General features: G+C 58.1%; 1 protein-coding gene across 4 annotated transcripts; it reads left to right on the top strand.

Annotated features, from left to right (window-relative positions):
* Window positions 1-1,653: 1,653 nt before the first annotated feature.
* Window positions 1,654-18,135, top strand: ST6GALNAC2 (ST6 N-acetylgalactosaminide alpha-2,6-sialyltransferase 2). Of its 4 annotated transcripts, none has more exons than XM_039226344.1 (9): window positions 1,654-2,201; window positions 6,765-6,825; window positions 10,046-10,220; window positions 10,748-10,916; window positions 11,284-11,422; window positions 12,885-12,991; window positions 14,653-14,850; window positions 15,942-16,041; window positions 17,151-18,135. In XM_039226344.1, the coding sequence occupies exons 1-9, from the start codon at window positions 2,077-2,079 to the stop codon at window positions 17,316-17,318; spliced, it is 1,242 nt and encodes a 413-aa protein (XP_039082275.1). In that variant the 5' UTR covers window positions 1,654-2,076; the 3' UTR covers window positions 17,319-18,135. The 4 variants fall into 4 exon arrangements, with proteins under 4 accessions (XP_039082275.1, XP_039082277.1, XP_039082278.1 ...); XM_039226346.1 differs by having other exon boundaries at window positions 1,662-2,201; window positions 12,888-12,991; XM_039226347.1 differs by having other exon boundaries at window positions 1,667-2,201; window positions 14,767-14,850.
* Window positions 18,136-18,806: the final 671 nt, after the last annotated feature.

Raw genomic sequence — 18,806 nt, 5'->3', positions numbered from 1 at the left:
GATGGGAAGTTGGAGAAACTAAAGAGTTGGCTTTGGGGGCGCTTGGGTGGCTTAGTCGGTTAAGTATCCGACTTTCGCTTAGGTCATGATCTCGCGGTTCGTGGGTTCGAGCCCCGCGTCGGGCTCTGTGCTGACTGCCAGCTCAGAGCCTGGAGCCTGATTCGGAGTCTGTGTCTCCCTCTCTCTCTCTCTCTCTCCTAGAAATAAATAAAAAATATTTTTTAAAAAATAAAGAGTTGGCTTTGAACGACACTTTAGATGAGATGGACATCATCTCATGGATGGATGGATATACATAACAGATATACAGAGAGAACATTCTATCCAAACACCATGGAACATGCATTCTTTTCAGTGTACACAGAACACATAATAGGCGACAACACACTCCATCAATTCAAAAAGACCAAAAATTTAAAAAAAAATTTTTTTAAAGAAGAAATGAATAGTGGTTCCCTTTGCCTCCATAAAGTAGAAGAGGCATTTACTGAAAGCAAGGGTGGGTGGGCTCAGAGAGGGCCTGATGGCTTATTAAGCCCTGCGGGGAGACAGGTGATATCTACAAGGACTCTGATGACCAAAAACTGAAATAAAAGACTTGAAATCATCAATTCCAAGTAGCGCCTGCCAAGGAGGTAGGAGGTGGGGCGCCTGGGGGGCTCGGTCGGTTAAGTGTCTGACTTCGGCTCAGGTCATGATCTCATGGTTCGTGGGTTCGAGCCCCGCGTCCGTCTCTGTGCTGGCAGCTCAGAGCCTGGAGCTGCTTTGGATTCTGTGTCTCCCTCTCTCTCTGACCCTCCCCTGCTCACACTGTTTCTCTCTCTCAGAAATAAATAAAACATTAAAAAAAAAAAAGGCAGTAGGAGGTACAGCTCGCTCTGAGTCAGTCTTGAACACAGGCTAGACCCTGCCCTTTGCAAGAGCCAACCCTCACCCCTGCGAGGCCCATGTGGGAGGTGAGAGAAGCCGGCCTGAAAGACCCATTCCTGCCCACAGGCGCAGGCCCCGGAAGCTTCTCTGGCTGGCCGCATACCTGTTGCCTCGCCCAGATTTGCTCCCACAAATGAACAGGTGATGGTGGATCTTCCCAGAAGGGAGAGGCTCCCTCTCATCCCTGAAGATCTCACAGGTTAGGGGGGGCCTAAGGCCCTGGACGCAGCCCGCAGGAGAATATTACTCCCCTCCCCACCCCTATCTACTGCTCACTTCTGCGGAGGGCCTTGCTTCAAGACCCCAGGGAGCCAGGGCTGCCCCGCCCTTATAGGTGACGCCCTTTCTGGCGACAACAGAGGCCTTGCCACGCCTTCCAGGTGGTCCCTCTGCCACCGAGAGCCCCAGGCTGGCCTGGGTTTGTAAAGGAACGCTGTGCGAATGAGGACCCTGGCCGCCCCGGACGGTCACCAGATTAGGAGAGGGACGGTCTCGGCTCCCCCCACCCCATCCCACCCCGGCAGACGCCCTACGCACCTCGCCCCCTCCCCCTCCGACGCAGGGCCGGTTCTTCCCTTCTCGCCGCCGCTCCCCAGCGGTCCCGGCGAACCGCCCACCCCCCTCCCATTTTGCCCGCACTTCTGACCAGGGCCAGACCGACAGCTCCGGAGGGTCCTTCCGAGGTGAGCCTCGGGGCCGCAGTCTCCCCGGCGTCCCGCGCCCGGAAACCACGGTCAAGGGCAGAGCGCGCAGTGCGCGGCCCACCCGGCAGGTGGCGGCGTCTGCCCGCGCCCCGCCCCCCACGGGGCCCCCAGGACCGCGCGCGCCCGCCCTTGACCGCGGCAGGAGAGTGCCCCGAGCAAACCCCAGTTCGTCCGGGTGCCCGCTGCCCACGTATTCGGGACAGAGGGCAGCTCCGGGCGCCGGAGGGCAACGCGTCCGCCCCCGGGACCCGCCCCGCAGCCCCCGAGGGTGCAGAGCGCCGGAGCGGGAGGGGAGCGGCGGGGCGGGGAGGCGCCGCGGGGGCAGGAGGAAGGCAGGGCGGGTGGGGCAGGGCGGCCGCCTCCAGAGTCCGGCCCGGCCCTCCCGCGCCTCTCCCCCGCGCCCGGGACGGCGGCAGACGGGGCGCCCGCGGGTGAGGGCTGCATGGGGCCCCCGCGCGGCCCGCTCTTCTGGCTGCTGCTCCTGCTCACGGCTGCCTGCTCGGGGATCCTCTTCGCTCTGTACTCCTCGGCGGTGGGGCCCTACCCGGGGCCCCGGTCTGGAGCCAGGTAGGGGCTGCGGCGCGGTCCGACCGGAAGGGCGCAGGGGCCGCGCGGGGCGCCCAGCCTGGGCCCCCCAGTAACGCCCGCCGCGTTGGCCTCCTTGGGGCCGGGGGGCCCTTTGTCCCCAGAGGCTCCACCCGGGCGTCCAACCTGCGCTGCCCGGTCCCCACAACCTTTGGCGGGGTCCGAGAAAGACCTCGCACCTGGAGCACCGGCCTCTGGCTCCCCAAAGTCCTGTGGGTTCGTCCCCTCCGGCCCTGGTTGGAAACTCTTCCTATTGTCCAGATTTGGGGTCCGATAAAAAACAGCCCCGTGTTTGTCGGGAACTCTCCCTCGCTATTGGTCCACTTCACCGACTCTGCTTTTGGGGAAGGGACCCAAGTCCCGGTTCCGACGTCGCCGGGACCCGCAGCTCGACTGTGGCGGGTGGCCTCTCCTCCCCGCGCCCCGCTCCCTCTGTCCCCCGCGCGCCGTTGGCTCTGTTCCTTCTTTTGAGAAGCACTGTCTGGGCGCGACCCCGCGACGCGGCGGACTCCCCCGGGGGCACGGGCGGATTCGGGGTCGCACCCGAGGTCCTCTCCTTGGAGCCCTTCTGGCTCCACTGCCGCCCGCCCGCCCAGCGCACCTTCCGTGCGCTTGAGCCCCGGAGGTAACCCTGCGAGCCCGCGTTGTAGGCGGTCTTGCCCGTTACTGAAGAAGCCCCCGAAGGATTCGGTTTTACGTCTGGGAGGCGGATCGAGCTGTGCCAGAGGCTGGGTTAGGAAGGCCGCCAGGGCCCCCGCAGCCTCACCGACCGGCCTGGGCGCCCAGGCTTTCCCCTCCTGCGCCCTCCTCCCTAAACCTCGCTGCAGGCACAATGAGATGCCAGCAAAGTCTCTATCTTCTCGGGAAACAAGGTCAAAAGGCATCTAAAGTTGCAAAACAATAGAAAACACGTGCAACTCGTTAGGAGCCCAGGCCCTTTAGAACAAAGGGCGCTCTAGCGGCTGGTACCTGGAGTTACTTCAGCTCCTTGCAGCCCTAAGTTGCATAAGGCGAAGCACGGAAGTAAGAGAATCCTTTGTGAAATTTACATAAAAGATGTTTTGAAACACATTTAAACATCCTTTGAAAGTATCTAATAAACTTTAAATATGAGGTTGCTGAACAGACATCCATTATGCCTCCACAAAGTCTTTAAAGGTCTTTTCATCTTTTAGAAAGATGTAAACCCGAACGTTCCCCGTATGTTTGCGGGAGGGCCTCCCTGTAGGAGGTGGATATTTCGTGCCCAGCGAGGCTGGGTGAGGCTGGGTGGGAAGCCGGATGGTATTGGGAGGCGGGGGCAGGCCCCATCGTGGGTGGGAAAGCAGATGGCCTGGCCAGAGAGTAGGGGGGCAGGTGCCGGGGACCCCGACTTCTGAGCCTGAGGCCCGGCTGGCATTGCAGGTTAGAGAGTGGAATCCAGCCCAGGAATTTACCCATGGCAGTAGAATCTGGGTCAGCAGTTTCCAGACATCAGGATAGCTAGACTTGTTGGGGGGGGGGGCTTTTTTATGGGGGGGCGGGGCCGATGGTGAGGACAGATAGAGGCTGCCGTTTACCTGCCGGTTACCACCCGTTGTTAACGTTATTTGAGGTTTTTTTTTTTTTTTAATTTTTTTTTAATGTTTTATTTATTTCTAGGAGAGAGAGAGACAGCGTGAGCAGGGGAGGGTCAGAGAGAGAGGGAGTCACAGACTGAAACAGGCTCCAGGCTCTGAGCCGGCAGTCAGCACAGAGCCCGACGCGGGGCTCGAACCCACGAACCGCGAGATCATGACCTAAGCGAAAGTCGGATACTTAACCGACTAAGCCACCCAGGCGCCCCTGTTTTTTTTTTTTTGAGGTTTTTTTTTTTAAGTTTGTGTATTTATTTTTTTGAGGGAGAGAGAGAGAGAGAGCCAGTGAGTGTGAGCTGGAGGGAGGGGAGGGGCAGAGAAGGGGGGGTGGGAGGGAGACAGACAGAATCCCAAGCAAGCTCTGCGCTGTCAGTGCAGAGCCCGATGCGGGGCTCAATCCCACAAACCCCAAGACCATGACCTGAGCGACATCGAGAGTTGGTTACTTAACCAAGTGAGCCACCCAAACGCCCCCATATTATTTCGTAAAAGAAAGGACCTGTGAGGACCAAGAAATTCCTAAGAATATGATCTAAACGGAATAGGTTGAGTTCTATGAAAAACGCACGACAGTGGTAACTCTTTATCTACAGTTTGGTTTTCCCTGGACTCAGTTACCCCCAGTCAAGCCAAGTCTGGAAGCGGATAATCCTCCCTCTGACATAGAGTCAGAGGTCAGTAGTAACCTAATGATAAGTCACAATGGTTCACCTGACTCCGTCTCATCACCCAGGCTATTTTATCATCTCACCTCATCACCAGAGTGGTGAGTGCAGTAAGACGGACGTTTAGAGAGATCCCATTCATAGAACTGCTATTACGTTACACCGTTATAATTGTTCTATTTTATTATGTTTTTTAAAACTTTGAACATTTATTTATTTTTGAAAGAGAGAGAGACAGATTGCGAGCGGGGGAGAGGCACAGAGAGAGAGGGAGACACAGAATCTGAAGCAGGCTCCCGGCTCTGAGCTGTCAGCACAGAGCCAGACGCGGGGCTTGAACTCAAAAATCACGAGATCATGACCTGAGCCGAAGTCGGCTGCTTAACTGACTGAGCCCCCGGGTGCCCCTGTTCTACTTTATTATTAATTATTGTTGTGACTCTCTTCCTATGCCTGATGTATAAATTAAACTTTATCATATGTATATGGATGTAGAGGGAAACACACAGTATGTACAGAATCCAGATGCACACAGTCGTACGGAGGTCGGTACTGACCCTGGTTTCGGGCATCTGCTGGGGGTCTTGGAACGTATCCCCAGGATAGGGAAGGACCACTGTACAAGGTCCTATTTCTCATTAGGCCGGGAGAATACCCAGGAAGGGCAGATGTGGGCCGGCCCCCTTCCTCACTCCTTCCCGGCTCTCCAAACAGGTATCTAGAAGCCCAAGCTTGGATTCCTAAGAAGGAGGGAGAAGTCACCGAGCACTGGGAGGATGGGGGGGATGCCCTGGAGATGGGCAGGGCTCCCTGAGGCCGGGGTGTTCAGGACAGAAAACAGAAAAGGGGTGAGGGCTCTCCAGCCTCACCCCTGCAACCCTATCCCTGGGGTCCCCAAGCCTGCCCTGGCCAGCAGCTCCTCACCTGTCCCCGCTTACACTGGAGCCTCCTGGCGGAGCTCGGGGCTCCTCCCGCCAGCGGCAGGTAGGGGGTCTGAAGAAGCCTCACGCATCCCGTGATCTAGGGAAGTTGCTAGATCACAGGATACTAGCTAGTTACTAGGAGGCGTAGACCAGTCAGATCAGAACTGTGGGGGTGGGGCCTTGGGCTCCCTGGGGCTCTCTCTGCCCCTGAGGCCGAGTGCCGTGGTCCCCATCCTATCCTGGAGCTGAGGAGAGGGATGACAGGTTTGGGGTGTGTGCGGGTGCAGGTGGCCATCAGAGCGGGGGAGAGGGAGGGATCATTCCAGCTCTTTCTGGCCCGCCCCCTCCTGGGCCCCATGGAAACCTGAAGTGAGGCGGGTCACAAGCGCCTCAGCTGGCTCGCACCTCAGAAGCAAGTAACAAAAGGCCTTTGTTTCCTTGCAAACTGCCGACCCAGATCCTCCCCACCTGCTTCTCCGTGGGTTGGAGAGGAGGCGGGAGGCAGGGAGAAGCCCCGACACCCTTGGGAATAGGCAGGGGCCCCTGTTCCTTCCGTTCGCTCTCTTCCCTGATGCAGGGGTGCGGGGGTCGCCTGGGAGGGGGGAGTAGCCGTGGAGGGGTAACACCAGCTCCTTCCCTCCGTCCCCAAGGGACACTGTCACAGCTTGTCACAACAGGGCCCTTTTCCTGCTTCCTTTAGGTCACAAGAGCTAATACTTAGAGGACACTTTGTGAGTGAGAGGATACAGGTTCTCTGTTTGAATCCTTCCGACAACAGGTCGTGCGATACGGTTATTAGTCGTTATCGCTATGATTATGTGATACGATTATGTGATAGTCATATCACTATGATTACATCCGCGGCACAGATGCAGAGAGTTCAGAGAAATGAGGCAACTTCCTAGATCACAGGGTACAAACCTAGGGGGTGAGGCTTCAGACCCCAGGCCTGCGATCAGCAGGAGCCCGGAGCCCACCCCAAGGCAAAGGGGTACCTGACATCTGGGACCTGACGCCTGCCTCTGGGGCCTTGCCAGGAGGTCCCTCTGATGGCGCCAGGGGGCTTGGCAAGCTTTCCTGTGTTAGGTTTTCATGCTTTACCCGCCATCTCACTGTCCTGTAAACCCCACGTTTCTGCCGTTTGCCATGGGATTTCTTGATTTCTGGCGTTTATAGAGCTGAGCAAAACATTATAAGGGAATGATATTTTTGTTTCCAAAGAGAGAGAGACGGGGCAAAAATCAGAGCACAGGAGGATCAAAGGAATGACACCTTTGACCTTGACCTTGTCAGCCCCCGGAGCTGAGTCCAACGCCTGCTTTACTTCCTCTTCTCCCCCAGGAACGCCACATCGTCCCGAGTGTTCTTTGGACGCAAGGCATCAAACGCTGAGACGGGAAAGGTAAGATGGTCCACTCTTCTGCCAGTTTCAAGCATCTTCGAATTCATAGGGAGGAGGCGAAAAAGAAAAGCGAACCAGAACATTCTTGTAAGGCTGCTGGGCCAGAGCACTCGGGAACCCCTAAACCATGAAGCTTTGAGCTGAACAGCCAGCCAGAGCTGCCCCCGAGGGTTCCCTGTACCCCAGGAGCAGAGAAGGGGTACAGCCAGGTGACAAATCTTGGGGAGATCCGGTGATTTATCTTGAAAAAGCCTGTGAACTTGACATTCTTCTCAGAATGCCTTTTTTTTTTTAAGATTTCTTTTTTTTTTTAATGTTTAGTTTTTGAGGGAAAGAGACAGCTCCAATAGGGAAGGGGCAGAGACAGAGGGAGACACAGAATCCAAAGCAGGCTCCAGACTCTGAGCTGTCAACACAGAGCCCGATGCGGGGCTCAAACTCATGAACCGTGAGATCATGACCTGAGCCGAAGTCGGACGCTCAACTGACTGAGCCACTCAGGCACTTTTTAAGATTTTATTTTTAAGTAATCTCTGCATCCCAGGTGGGGCTCAAACTCATAACCCCAAGATCAAGAGCCTCAGGCCGAGCCAGCAGGGCGCCCCTCAGAATGTCTTTTTACTATAAAAGTCACATTTAAACTGTCTGCCATGGAATAAACAAGCAAACCCTGGGAAGGTGCCGCCGGCTTGCCGGGGTGGGGGTTAAGAACCTTCGAGGCCCGGCTCCGTGAGGAATGGTCAGCATTAACTGTGGGCTGAAGCACCGTCTGAAACGCATCACCCACTTAATTCTGTCACTTAAGCTGCTCAGCAGCTGTGTCCTATGGCTTTTACGGGTGAACAAAACATGGCCCAGAGAGGTGGAGTACCGTGCTCGGGGTCCCTCCGGGAGAAGAGGTGGTACTGGAATGGGAGCCTCTGCTTTGACCCCGGGCGTGGCCTCTGAGTCACTGAGGAGCCCAGACAGCCCCACCCCCTCCAGGCGCTGTGGCTGAGCAGGACCATGACCCTGTTGTTCTGAATCCCTTCAGGTTTAAGAGTTGTCTTCAATACCCTAGAGGCCCAACTCGGACTTGTTAGGACTTGTTAGCCGAGGCCTCAGGGGAGAAGATTTCACTGCATCTAAAACATAGGGAACAGCTGAGCTGTTCAGGGGCGGAGCAAGGAGCCCTGGGCAGGTGAGGGGGTCTCCATCTTGAGGACAGAGGCAGGGTAGACACTTGGTCTGCGGGCTGAAGAGAAACCTCTAGCATCTTATGGGTGCTTATGGGTCATCTTTATGTCTCTGAACGTTCTTCCCACCTTGAGCTGCTTGATGTTAACAGACATATCCCCGCCTGGTTTTAAAAAAGGATTCGAGATGACTTTGGGGTATGCATAACTAGGCAAACATATAAATAGAATAAAATGAAGAAATGGCTGGAGGGAAAAATAAAGGTAGGAGAATAAGACAACGTCATGTAGATAAGTGCATGAAAAATGTGCCACAAGGTGCAAGGGACGGGCCACGTATCTGGCCCTGAGCTTCCTAGCAGCCACAGTGAAAAAGGAAATAGCAAGCCAACTGTCCTAACGAAGCACAGCCCTTCCCGATATAAAAACTGAAGAGTTTTCTCCTGGCATCTTGTAAAGAAGGCCCTGGAAAACATCCCAAAGAGAAGCTGAAGAGTAATGAAATTTATACCGTCAGTTTGGCTACAATGCTTGCTTTGAAAACCTGAATTTGTTCCAAGAAGATTGGTTATCTTAGGAAACGATTGGAGCGTAACACAAATTCTGTGTTTGCTTCTGAGTGATCTGTCCTTGAGAACACTGAGGTTAAATGCAGAAAACCACACCCCTCCAAAGGGAGCCACATAGGAATCGACAAAATACACACACACACACGCGCCCTTCAGACACGCACCTCGCTGAGTGTGCTGTAACCCTCTTCCCACTACTTCACAGTAACTGACAGGCTAACGTGAGCAAACGTCGAGGCTTTTCCAAGGTCAAGTGCCACATGTTTAGTGGAACGTAGTAGCTCTTAACTGCCGGGCGTATGAAACTGTGCTTCCGTCTTTGTTAGGCTCCCTTTGTTTTCTGCATAACCAGCAAAGCTTGCGTGCTGCACCACTAATCCCGTTTTCCAAAAGCCCTGTGGTTTGACTGTAGTTTTGCCCGGTGTGGTCGTTTCTTGGCGTCCATGGGGCACATTATAGCAGAAATGATCACGCAGCTCTTTCCTGCACTCCATCATCAAACCAGCCCTTCGGTGGGAAGGGCAGCCCCACCCAGGTCAAGGCTGTGGGGGATTCTGATACTGGGGTCGCAGGCAGATGGGGTTGGAGCCTGTTCAGTACTTCACCCTCCCTCGAGGAAACACTGTATCGTTTCCTAGGGCTTCTGAAACAAATTAGCACAAACTGGAGGTGGAGGCAGGTGGCTGGGGGTGGGGGGCGCCTAAAACAAGAACAATGGATTCTCTCACAGTTCTGGATCCCAGATGTCCAAAATCAAGGGGTCAGCAGAGCCACCTTCCTGAAAGTTCTAGGGAAGAATCCTTCCTTGCCTCTTCCGGTTTCTGTGGCTTGTGGCCACATCATTCCAGTCTCTGCGTCTGTCTTCACACGGCTTTGTAGGGACACCGGTCATTGGATCTGGGCCCCCCCTAAACCCGTATGACCTCATCATCCTGATGAACTACATCTGCAAAGACCCTATTCCCAAATAAGGGCACATTCTGAGATTCTAGGCAGACAGAATTTGGGGCGGGGGGTGGGGGTGGGACACTGTTCAACCCAGTACAGGTACTGCCTGGAAGGAAATGGTGGGAATTTTCCCGGCAGCCCACTGCACACACATCTTATGGCGCTGCCAGAGCTGGGGTTTGGACCCAGGCCGGAGCTCCTCCACTAAAGGACAGGCGAGTCTTAACCCATTTTTGTGCAGAAACGCCCCAAAGTTTCTCTAGGTGCGGAGTAAGGGAATCCATCAGGCCGTGGAGATGCGGCGTCCAGAAGAGAAAGGATTGGGCAGGATAAATCCAGAAAGCTCCGACCCTCAGCACGCTGCTATGCCGCAGATCAGCTCAGCTGGGGGGTCTGGGGGTGAGCCGGGTCTGGAGGGGAAGGACAGCTCTTCTCTCCCCAGCTCCCCGTGGGGTCTGCAGGCTCCTCCTGGGAAGGCTCCCACCCCCGGCTGATGGAGCTCAGCGCCCTTCCCTCCTGCCCCGACAGAGCCCGCACTGCCAGCACTCGCTCTACCTGGCCATCCAGAAGCACCCCCGCTTCCGGGCCCTGTTCAATCTCTCCACTCCAGTGCTGCTCTCGGGGGGCCTCTTCACCCAGCAGCTCTGGGACAGCCTGAGCCGGCACAAAGCCCCCTATGGCTGGCGGGGGCTCTCCTTCCAAGGTACCCGGCGGCCGTCGCTTCTCCCCCAGCCCTCTGGCCCCGGCGAATCCCTTCTCCTGTGCAGACCCTGCCCTCACAGCACCCCCACACGCCCCACCCCGTGGCCCTTGCTTCCCAGGAAGGTCTCAGGGCTCACCCCCCAGCAGTGTGACTCCTGCCGGTCCTCCCAACCTCGTAAGCACCACGGGGTCAGGGAAAAGGGCCTGGCTGTCACCTTCTGGCGCCGAGGTCCAAAGGTGGCCAAGCACAGGCGCTACGGGGCCTCAGACAGTCAGAAAGCCTGCTGGCGGTGGGAAACTGCCCAGAGCCCCCCCGCCCCGTTCCATCTGCACCCCACCCTCAGTTCAGCCCGTGGTCCCACTGACCATTCACTCTCCCCACCTCCCCCTGCCCGCCGCCACCCTCCGTGCCCTGGGAGGGGCGGGTGTCACACCTCTGGCAGGTGGGGTGCCAGAAGCAGTCTGGGGGAGGCCCCGACCCACATGACATCCCTCCTCTTAGCGCCCCACCTTGTCTGGCACCCACAGCCATCAACTCCACCCTGCGCCTCCTGAATGACTCCGAGAGCTCCCAGCTGTTTGCTGCCTCCAGGAAGCCGCTTTCAAACTGCATTCGCTGCGCAGTGGTGGGGAATGGAGGCATCCTGAATGGTTCGCGCCAGGGTCAGAACATCGATGCCCATGACTACGTGTTCAGGTGTGTGGGCCAGGAGCCAGGGGTGTGGCGGGAGACGAGCTGGAGAGGGGGGGCTAGCCCCTGGGGGAGCCCCGGGCCAGCACCGGCCTCGGGAGGTAGTGATAGACAAGCGGCCGGACAAAGGCATATGTATAGACCGGCTCTGAAGTCGGAGTGTGGGTGCCGCGTGCGGGGGGCGGGGAAGGAACCACCACGGCCGGATGTGCCCATTTCCCTTGAGGTCTGGAGGGGCAGGTATGGGCCCGGCGACCCACGCTGGTGGCGCCCTGGGGAGGGCATGGTCTGCGCAGAGGCCTGGGGACGGACGCAGCAGATCCAAGTACAGACACAGCACGGTGTGACCGTGAGGGACCTCTGTTTGGACCAGACTCAATGGCGCTGTGATCAAAGACTTCGAGAAGGATGTGGGCACCAAGACCTCCTTCTATGGTTTCACTGTGAACACCATGAAGAACTCCCTCATCTCCTACGGGAGCCTCGGCTTCACCTCTGTACCACAAGGCCAGGTGAGGCGTCCGACGGGCGTGCAAGGCCACGGACAGCCAGCGCCATTGTTCCCAGAGCCCCCTCCGTGGGGCAGACCTTGGCCCCGGCCCAGGAGACAGAGAGGCTGTGCCAGGGTCCTGGGTGCCTGTGGTGGGCCCATTGAGGAGGGGGATCTGGGCAGGGACACCCATAGTTTCAGGCAGCGCGGGGCTCCTCTGGGGTAGAGCGCGAATGGCTAGCGTTTACTGAAAGCTTACAGGGTGCCAGGCGCTGGACCTCTACCATGTCTGTCCCATTTTACTGATGAGGAGACTGAGGCCACGTGCCCTTCATTCAGCAAGGCGGCGGCAGGGCCAGCTGCCCATTTTCCAGATGCAACATGCCTGTCCAAGGCCCCCATGCAGCTGAGAGAATGAAAACCAGGCCCCTCTGGCCACCTTAGTGCGAGGGACCTGAACTGCCCTCCCGAAGGACGAGGTGTGCCTTCCCCATTCCACAGCAGCCTGTGAAGGAGACAGGTTCAAAGGGACTGAGCCACCTGCCTGGGGGGGCAGGGGGGGGGCAGAACCTGAGGCCGCCCACTGCCTCCAGCTCCTTCAGCCACACCCATTTGTGGGAACACTGCCCCTCCCTCAAGAGCAGTCCCAGAAGAAGATTGAGTTTCTAGAAGCTTCCTCCTTGGAGCAGGAAATTCAGGAGTGTCCTAGCCACGGCAGGACCTTGCTTAGCTCATGATAAAATGAAACGGAGCAGCTTTATTTGTGATGTGGCCACCATAGGAATGAGCGATCACTGTGCTGATGAATTATCCCAGACTCAGTCGCTTTAAACAGGAAAGGTCTATTATCTCACAGTTCAGTGGGTCAGGAATCCGGAAACAGCCTAGCAGGGTGGCTTTGGCTCAGGATCTCACAGGTTTGCCGGGATCAGCCAGGGTCAGGGCTCAGTGGGTTAAGCATCTGACTTCGGCTCAGGTCATGCTCTCACGGTTTGTGGGTTCAAGCCCTGCATCGGGCTCTGCGCTGACAGCACAGAGCCTGCTTGGGATTCTCTCTCTCTCTCTCTCTCTCTCTCTCTCTCAAAATAAATAAACTTAAAAAAAAACAAAAACAAAAAAACTTGAGGCCAGAGTCAAGATGGCCCCTCTCAGGCTCCTAGAGTGTCCTCGGGTTGTGGCAGCTAACTTCACCCAGAGCGATCGGTCCCAGGGAGCGAGGAAGCTGCAGTGTCTTTTATGGCCTAGTCTCCAAGGTCACATGCCATCATCTCTTCCGCTTCTTTCCATTCATTAGTCGCTCAAGGCAACCTCGAGTTAGCTTCCGCTCCTGAAAAGTACCGAAGGATTGGGGGCCAGGGGCTAAAACCGCATGGGACCTGAGAGCGGGGATTACAGGCAGAGAAGGGAAATTCTCCCGTCAGGGTGGGTGGAGGGCAGGGGTGGGGGGGTGCCGAGGGAGACTGGCTCAGTGTCTGTCGCCCCAGCAGGACCTACGCTATATCTTCATCCCCTCTGACATCCGCGACTACGTGATGCTGAGATCGGCCATTCTGGGTGTGCCTGTCCCTGAGGGCCCTGACAAAGGGGACAGGTGAGCAGGGTGCGGGCGCAGGGTGCGGTAGTGCTGGGGCCCCCCCTGCTTGCTCCCCGGGCCCACTGTCAGGCAGGGAGAGTGGGGGAGGGCAGCAGGGAAATCCCCAAGAAGCCGACAGGGTGTTGGGCATTAGGCTCTTGCTTTCCTCCCCACGGAAAGGCCCAGCGACCCCGCCGGTCCCCAGCAGCCCCCTGAAGGGCCGCTTTTCTGAATGGAGCCGGCAGGCCTGGCCGGTCAGCTTCCCGCTGCTGTCCCCATCGCCCACGCGGCGCCCGGCCCGCGGCTTTGACTGGACCCTCCCTCTCCTGACCCTGCTGTCCTGCTGAGCACCTTGTGTCTCAGACTGAGTGGGGGCGGGAGGGGGCCCCGCCTGGTGTCCATGCCTCTTGTCCTGGTGGGCACCCCCGGGCACCGAGCCCGTGCACTGGGAGAGCAGGGGACACGGGCCCAGTGTCGTGCAAAGAGAGAACAAGGAGCGGTCTGCCTTTTCTCCCCCGCCTGCCTGGGCAGCCGCCTGTGACCCGCTCTTTTGAACCACGTCCCGGCCTCAGCTGAACCTTCTCGCTGTGGTGCTGGGACAATCCCTTGTCCCCGAGTCAAGTCCTTCCAAACCCGCGCCGCCTCTGCAGCCGCTACGACCAGCCCCCCCTACCCTGGTGCCCCCCGGACATGTCAGCCACCCCCAAAAAAGCAGCTTGTGAGGTCCTTAGGGGTTAAGCCCCCCGAGGCCCCGGGGCCGCTCACGCTGGCCGGCCACCGCCCCACCCCCTGCCTGGGTGCCACTCAACAATCGCCCGTGATGCGGCACCTGGTCATGAGAGTGGGTTTTGTGACACGGGCGGGACCGGGCTCTTGGGGGGCCCGGCTCAGGGACATTGGTCGGGTGGTCACGAGCCTCCCCAACACCAATGAGCTCCCCCTCCCACACCCCCAGTCCGTCCCCCACCCAGTCCCCCTCCCAGTCCCGGTCCAACCACGTCAGCCCTGCTGGCCAGCAGCCCCTCCCCAGCTCCGGGGGCTCAGCCCCGTCTCCGTCCCCCACCCGGGGGCCTTCCTCCCGCCCCCCCTCTCACCCTCCCACTCCCACTGCCTCTCAGCCCTCTTCCCGGGCGTCCTCCCTGGCCCCCAGCCCCCACGGCCAGCATGTGCCCCGAGGCTCTTCCCAGGCCCTCACCCCGCCCGCCTCCAAGTCCCCTTCCCAGTTGGGGTTCAAGTCCGTCTCTCGAAACTCTTCCCAAACCCCTCCCATACCCGTCGCCAGGTCCCCCTCCTACAGCCCGGCCACCTCGGCCTCCTACATCGGGCCGGTGCGGGGCATCCCCTCCTACATTGCCCCCTACGTGTCCCACTTCCTGAAGGAGCCCCCCTTCTTCCAGCCCCCCACCGTGCCCCTCCCCCAGAACCAGTGCTTCCCCTGCCCGCCCCGCAGCTGCGAGCACGCGCGGGTGCCGGAGTCCCTCTACTTCCCCCTGCTGCCCCCTCCGCCCCACCACCCCCGGGTCAGCTGCTCCTACCCGACCCCGCCCGCCCTGTTCACGCCTCCCTCCTCGCTCTCCTACTCCCCACCTACCGAGGTCCTGGTGAGCGGTAAGCCGCACGTGGTGCCCACCGTGCTGCCGGCCACCTTCTACACTCCCTTCTCCCGCTACTACACCCAGCCTCGCCCCTACCGCGTGCACCGCCGCAGGCCCAGCGCCTCCCCTCTCACCTCGCTCCCCCACCTGTCCTTCGACGGCCCGGGCCGCTCTGTCCACTTCTTTCATGGGTCCTAGGCCTCAGACTTATTTCGGACCAGAAGCCTCTGCTGGGAAATTCAAGCTACTGCATCCAGACTTCATCAGCTACCTGAAGGAGAGGTAGGTGCATGTGGGCAGGGGGGTGGTGCGGGTGCACGAAAAACGGCCCCCTGCCGGCCCCCCTGCACGCCAGCCTCCCATCGCTGCAGGCCCTGGACGGCCACTTGCTGTGATGTACAGGGAGAGCCAACCTATATGAGGCCCAAACACGCAGCCCGAGGGGCCCGTGGGGATCAGCCTGGGGCGGCAGCCTGGTCTCCTTCCCCGCTCAGTCACTTGCCCTCCCCCCCTTCTGGAGACATTCTGGTTGTCACTAGGTACAAGCCACTAGCCAGTAGAGACCAGAGATGCAGTTGAGCATCATTACAATGCACAGGGCATCCTTGCATCAAAAAACGACTTGACCCAATGTCAATAGCACTGTGGTTGGTCGCAAAGCCTCCAGGCTGGCGCCACAGAGAGCGGTGAAGCTTGGCGGGCTGAGGGGTGGGGGGTGGGGGGTGGGGGTGGTGAGGAACCAGCTCAGAGAGGCTGCGTGGTTGGCCTGGCACAGCTCAGAGACCTCAGTCGTTGGTCACGAGCCTCCCCAAGCTGGGATGCTAAGGCTGAGGTCAGGCTCACTTCTGGGCTCGGCGAGTGTGCGCACCCTCCCCGCCCCTGCCCGGGGGTCTCAGGCGCCATCTCACCAGTGACTCTGGTCCCAGCACCTGGGTGTCGTGTCCCTCGCGTCCCACATAAGGGATTCCCGCTTAGCTGAAGTCTGGAGATAGAGCCTGGGGACAGGGCTCAGGCTGAATACACAGGCCGCCTGGTGCCCTACCCCACCCCCACCCCCGCCCCGTGGGTCCCTAGCCCCAGGGGGCAGGCAGGGTGTTGCAGGGAGGAGAGGGGACTTAGGCGGAGCTCAGGCTCCCAGAGTGGGAGGGCGGCAAGGCCTATCCTGTGGTTTTCTGCACGGGCCTGCGCCTTTCTCACCCCACTCCGTGACCCAGACTTTCGCATGTTGGGTTCACCTGGGTTTTTCCTTAGTGGGGAACGGACTGCACTAGCACAGCCGGGAAGTCCTCGCCGGGAAGCGAAAGGGCAGGGCCATCGAGTGAGTGAGACCTGATCCTCTCTCTCGAGTTTTGATGGCCTCTCTTTGCCTCCAGGTTTTTGAAGTCAAAGTTGATTAACACAAATTTTGGAAACCTATATATGCCGAGTACTGGGGCCCTCATGCTGCTGACGGCTTTGCACACCTGTGACCAGGTAAGGGGCCCTCTCTTTCAGGAGCCCACAGCCGCAGAGGACAGGCGTGGGTGGGACCTAATGTGACCCGTGACCCCCCCTGCACGAGGCCGGTCACCCCCACCGCCACCCCCGACCTGGAACTCCGCCAAGGAAGAGATTTCCCAGCTGCAGGAGCGAGCTGGTCTCCGAAAGGGGCAGGAGGAAGTGGGGTGAATGTTCGAGGGTCCTTTCCAGGACAGCTCGGGGGCCGGCCTTGCTTTCCTCCGGCGGCCCCCCTGCCCCAGCCCTTCTGTCCTTCACCCTCTCTTCCCCCGCAGCCCTTCCCCATGGCACTCAAGGCTCACGTTATCAAGCTGTTCTTACAGAACCAAAATCTTCACAGAAGTGGACAGGGATGCATCCTTTTATGAGTACATTCTAGAACTGAGCTGGACAGCAGGTGTAGCCTTCCACGCACAACCTTTGGAATCAGCGCAGGAGATGTCCCCAGTGTACTGTTGTCCACAGGAGCCACGTGGACACAGCCATGGAACAGTGTTCAGTTGCCCACGCTTAAGCCAGCAGGGGGCGGGGGCCCCTCTCCACAATGCTGCTCCCCACCTTTTCCCCGTTGTGAAGCAGCAGTCTCTTGACCATGTTCCCATTAGAACGACAGGAGTAGTCATGAGCTTTTGCCTCCGTCTTGGGCTTAATAACGGAGACAACGGCTTTGACCAGTTGACATCACAGACCAGAGTTTAAACCCAGCCCAGCCACTCAGTAGCTTGTGACTGAGGACATGTTCGTTTCCCTGTTTGTTTGTTTTTTAAGTTTACTGAGAAGGAGGGGAGGGGCAGAGAGAGGGAGAGAGAGAATCCCAACCACCAGGCTCGGTGCTGTCAGTGCAGAGCCTGACACGGGGCTCGATCTCACGGTGAGATCACGACCTGAGCAGAAATCAAGAGTCGGACCCTTAACCGACTGAGCCACCCAGGCACCTTGAGCTTGAACTACTGTTTGTCTGTCTTCAGCATGGCATCTGGGGGTGGGGGGTGGGGGAGAGACTGTGCTTTTCCGAAGCCCCATCCCTTCCAGATCTGTCTGCACCTAGCTCAGGAAACACTAACTCAGTGACCATCCTTGCCTAGGTTAGTGCCTATGGATTCATCACAAGCAACTACTGGAAATTTTCTGACCACTACTTTGAGCGAATAAAGAAGCCACTGATATTCTACGTCAACCACGACCTGTCCCTGGAAGCCACCTTGTGGAAAAGCCTGCACAAGGCTGGCATCCTTCGACTGTACCAACGCTGACCCTCAAGGACCTGCAGAGCTGTGGCCCTCACCCCCCACGCGGCCGGAGCTGCCCTGACTGTTCAGTCTCTGAGAAGGGCTCCGACTTTCTCCTCCAGAGGACATGAAGAGTGGACTGGTGGCCGTCACTGGGGCGTGTCCATTGCGGGTCACCCTCATTTCGGTCTTGGTTCCTCCAAGTCTCCCTTCAGGGTCTGAGACAGACATCCTGACCCTGGAGAAGGGAGGGCCGCTCTGCTGGGCATCTCACGGCGGAAGGGAACACCAGAGGAGACTGGGAGCCTCCCCAGCAAAGGGCCAGCATACTTCAGAGTGAAGGATCTTCGAAGCCAGCAGCTGGCACCGGGCCACCGGAGGGGAGCAGCCGCGGCATCCCCACCGACCAGCAGTAGCCTGGGCGCACACGCGCTCCCCAGCCGACCCCTCCCACCAGCATGTCCAGCTCACAGACTCCAAAGCAATTAGACTCTCAGACATACCTAAACCACCTGAGGACACCCCCACTTCCTTCTGCCCCAGGATGTGACGGAATGGGAGCACACACAAGGCAGAATGTAATCTGAAGCCGGTTAATTGCATAAATGATGGATGACCATTTTTGTCTTTTGTGTGTGCTGGGGGGCGTAAAAGGGGGACCTGGGGCAGGACAACCCAGGAACCGTGAGCGAGTCCTGGTATTGACCGGGGTCAACAGCACAGAAGGCTGCTTGCCGGAGGGACATCCCACTGGAGACCGGCCACTGCCTTGCCACCCGGAAATCATCAGCAGATGGCCCTTCAGCTTCACATCAGGGCTTTAATAAATTTGGACTCAGTTGATTAGCAGTTTCATTTTAGGCCACTTACGTGGGCTTCTATGAAAGATAAAGTCTCAACTCGACCCATTATCACCATAGAGCCCCTCAGCCCTGGATTTACTGGCCCGACGACTAGTAACCTGGTATCTGATCTGCTGTATCGGGCAAGGCTGGGGTGGGGGTGGGGGGGGCGGTGCCCACAGGGCTGGCTGGCAAGTGCCTTATCAACATGGCACGGATCACCACTGGCCAGTCCACCAGCACCCAGGAGCTGGCCTCCGGCTTGGTGGTTTTGGGAGATCCTATCAACATGTTTAGCGAGAAGGATGAACTGTCACCAGAATCAAAATCCTACTTTAGGGGTGCCCAGGTGGCTCAGTTGGTTAAGCATCTGACTTCAGCTCAGGTCATGATCTCAGTCCGGGAGTTCGAGCCCCACAATGGATCCTGTTTCAGATTCCGTTTCCCTCTCTCTCTGCCCCTCCCCCACTCGCTGTCTCTCAAAATAAAATAAAGACATAAAAAAAAATCCTACTTTAGAAATTCAGATGGGATTAAGAGGCTTGGGCTTTCCTGAGCGAGGCAGCTACTTGAACCTACTTGAACCCACTGCTTCCTGCTGCAGAAGTTTAGATTGGGAGGGAGGGGTGAGCAGTTCAGAACAAGAGGCCAAGTCCTCTCTCTACTTCAG

This window comes from Hyaena hyaena, unplaced genomic scaffold (genome assembly GCF_003009895.1).
Source record: "Hyaena hyaena isolate Hyena2069 unplaced genomic scaffold, ASM300989v1 scaffold_21, whole genome shotgun sequence".
Taxonomy (NCBI): Eukaryota; Metazoa; Chordata; class Mammalia; order Carnivora; family Hyaenidae; genus Hyaena; species Hyaena hyaena.
This window is presented reverse-complemented; position numbering and strand designations above follow the sequence as displayed.

Coding starts and splice junctions, on each gene's coding strand:
- ST6GALNAC2 (XM_039226344.1), top strand. CDS start 2,077: ATGGGGCCCCCGCGCGGCCCGCTCTTCTGGCTGCTGCTCCTGCTCACG. Junction 6,826..10,045: donor CAAACGCTGAGACGGGAAAG/GTAAGATGGTCC, acceptor CTGCCCCGACAG/AGCCCGCACTGCCAGCACTC. Junction 14,851..15,941: donor ATCAGCTACCTGAAGGAGAG/GTAGGTGCATGT, acceptor CTTTGCCTCCAG/GTTTTTGAAGTCAAAGTTGA.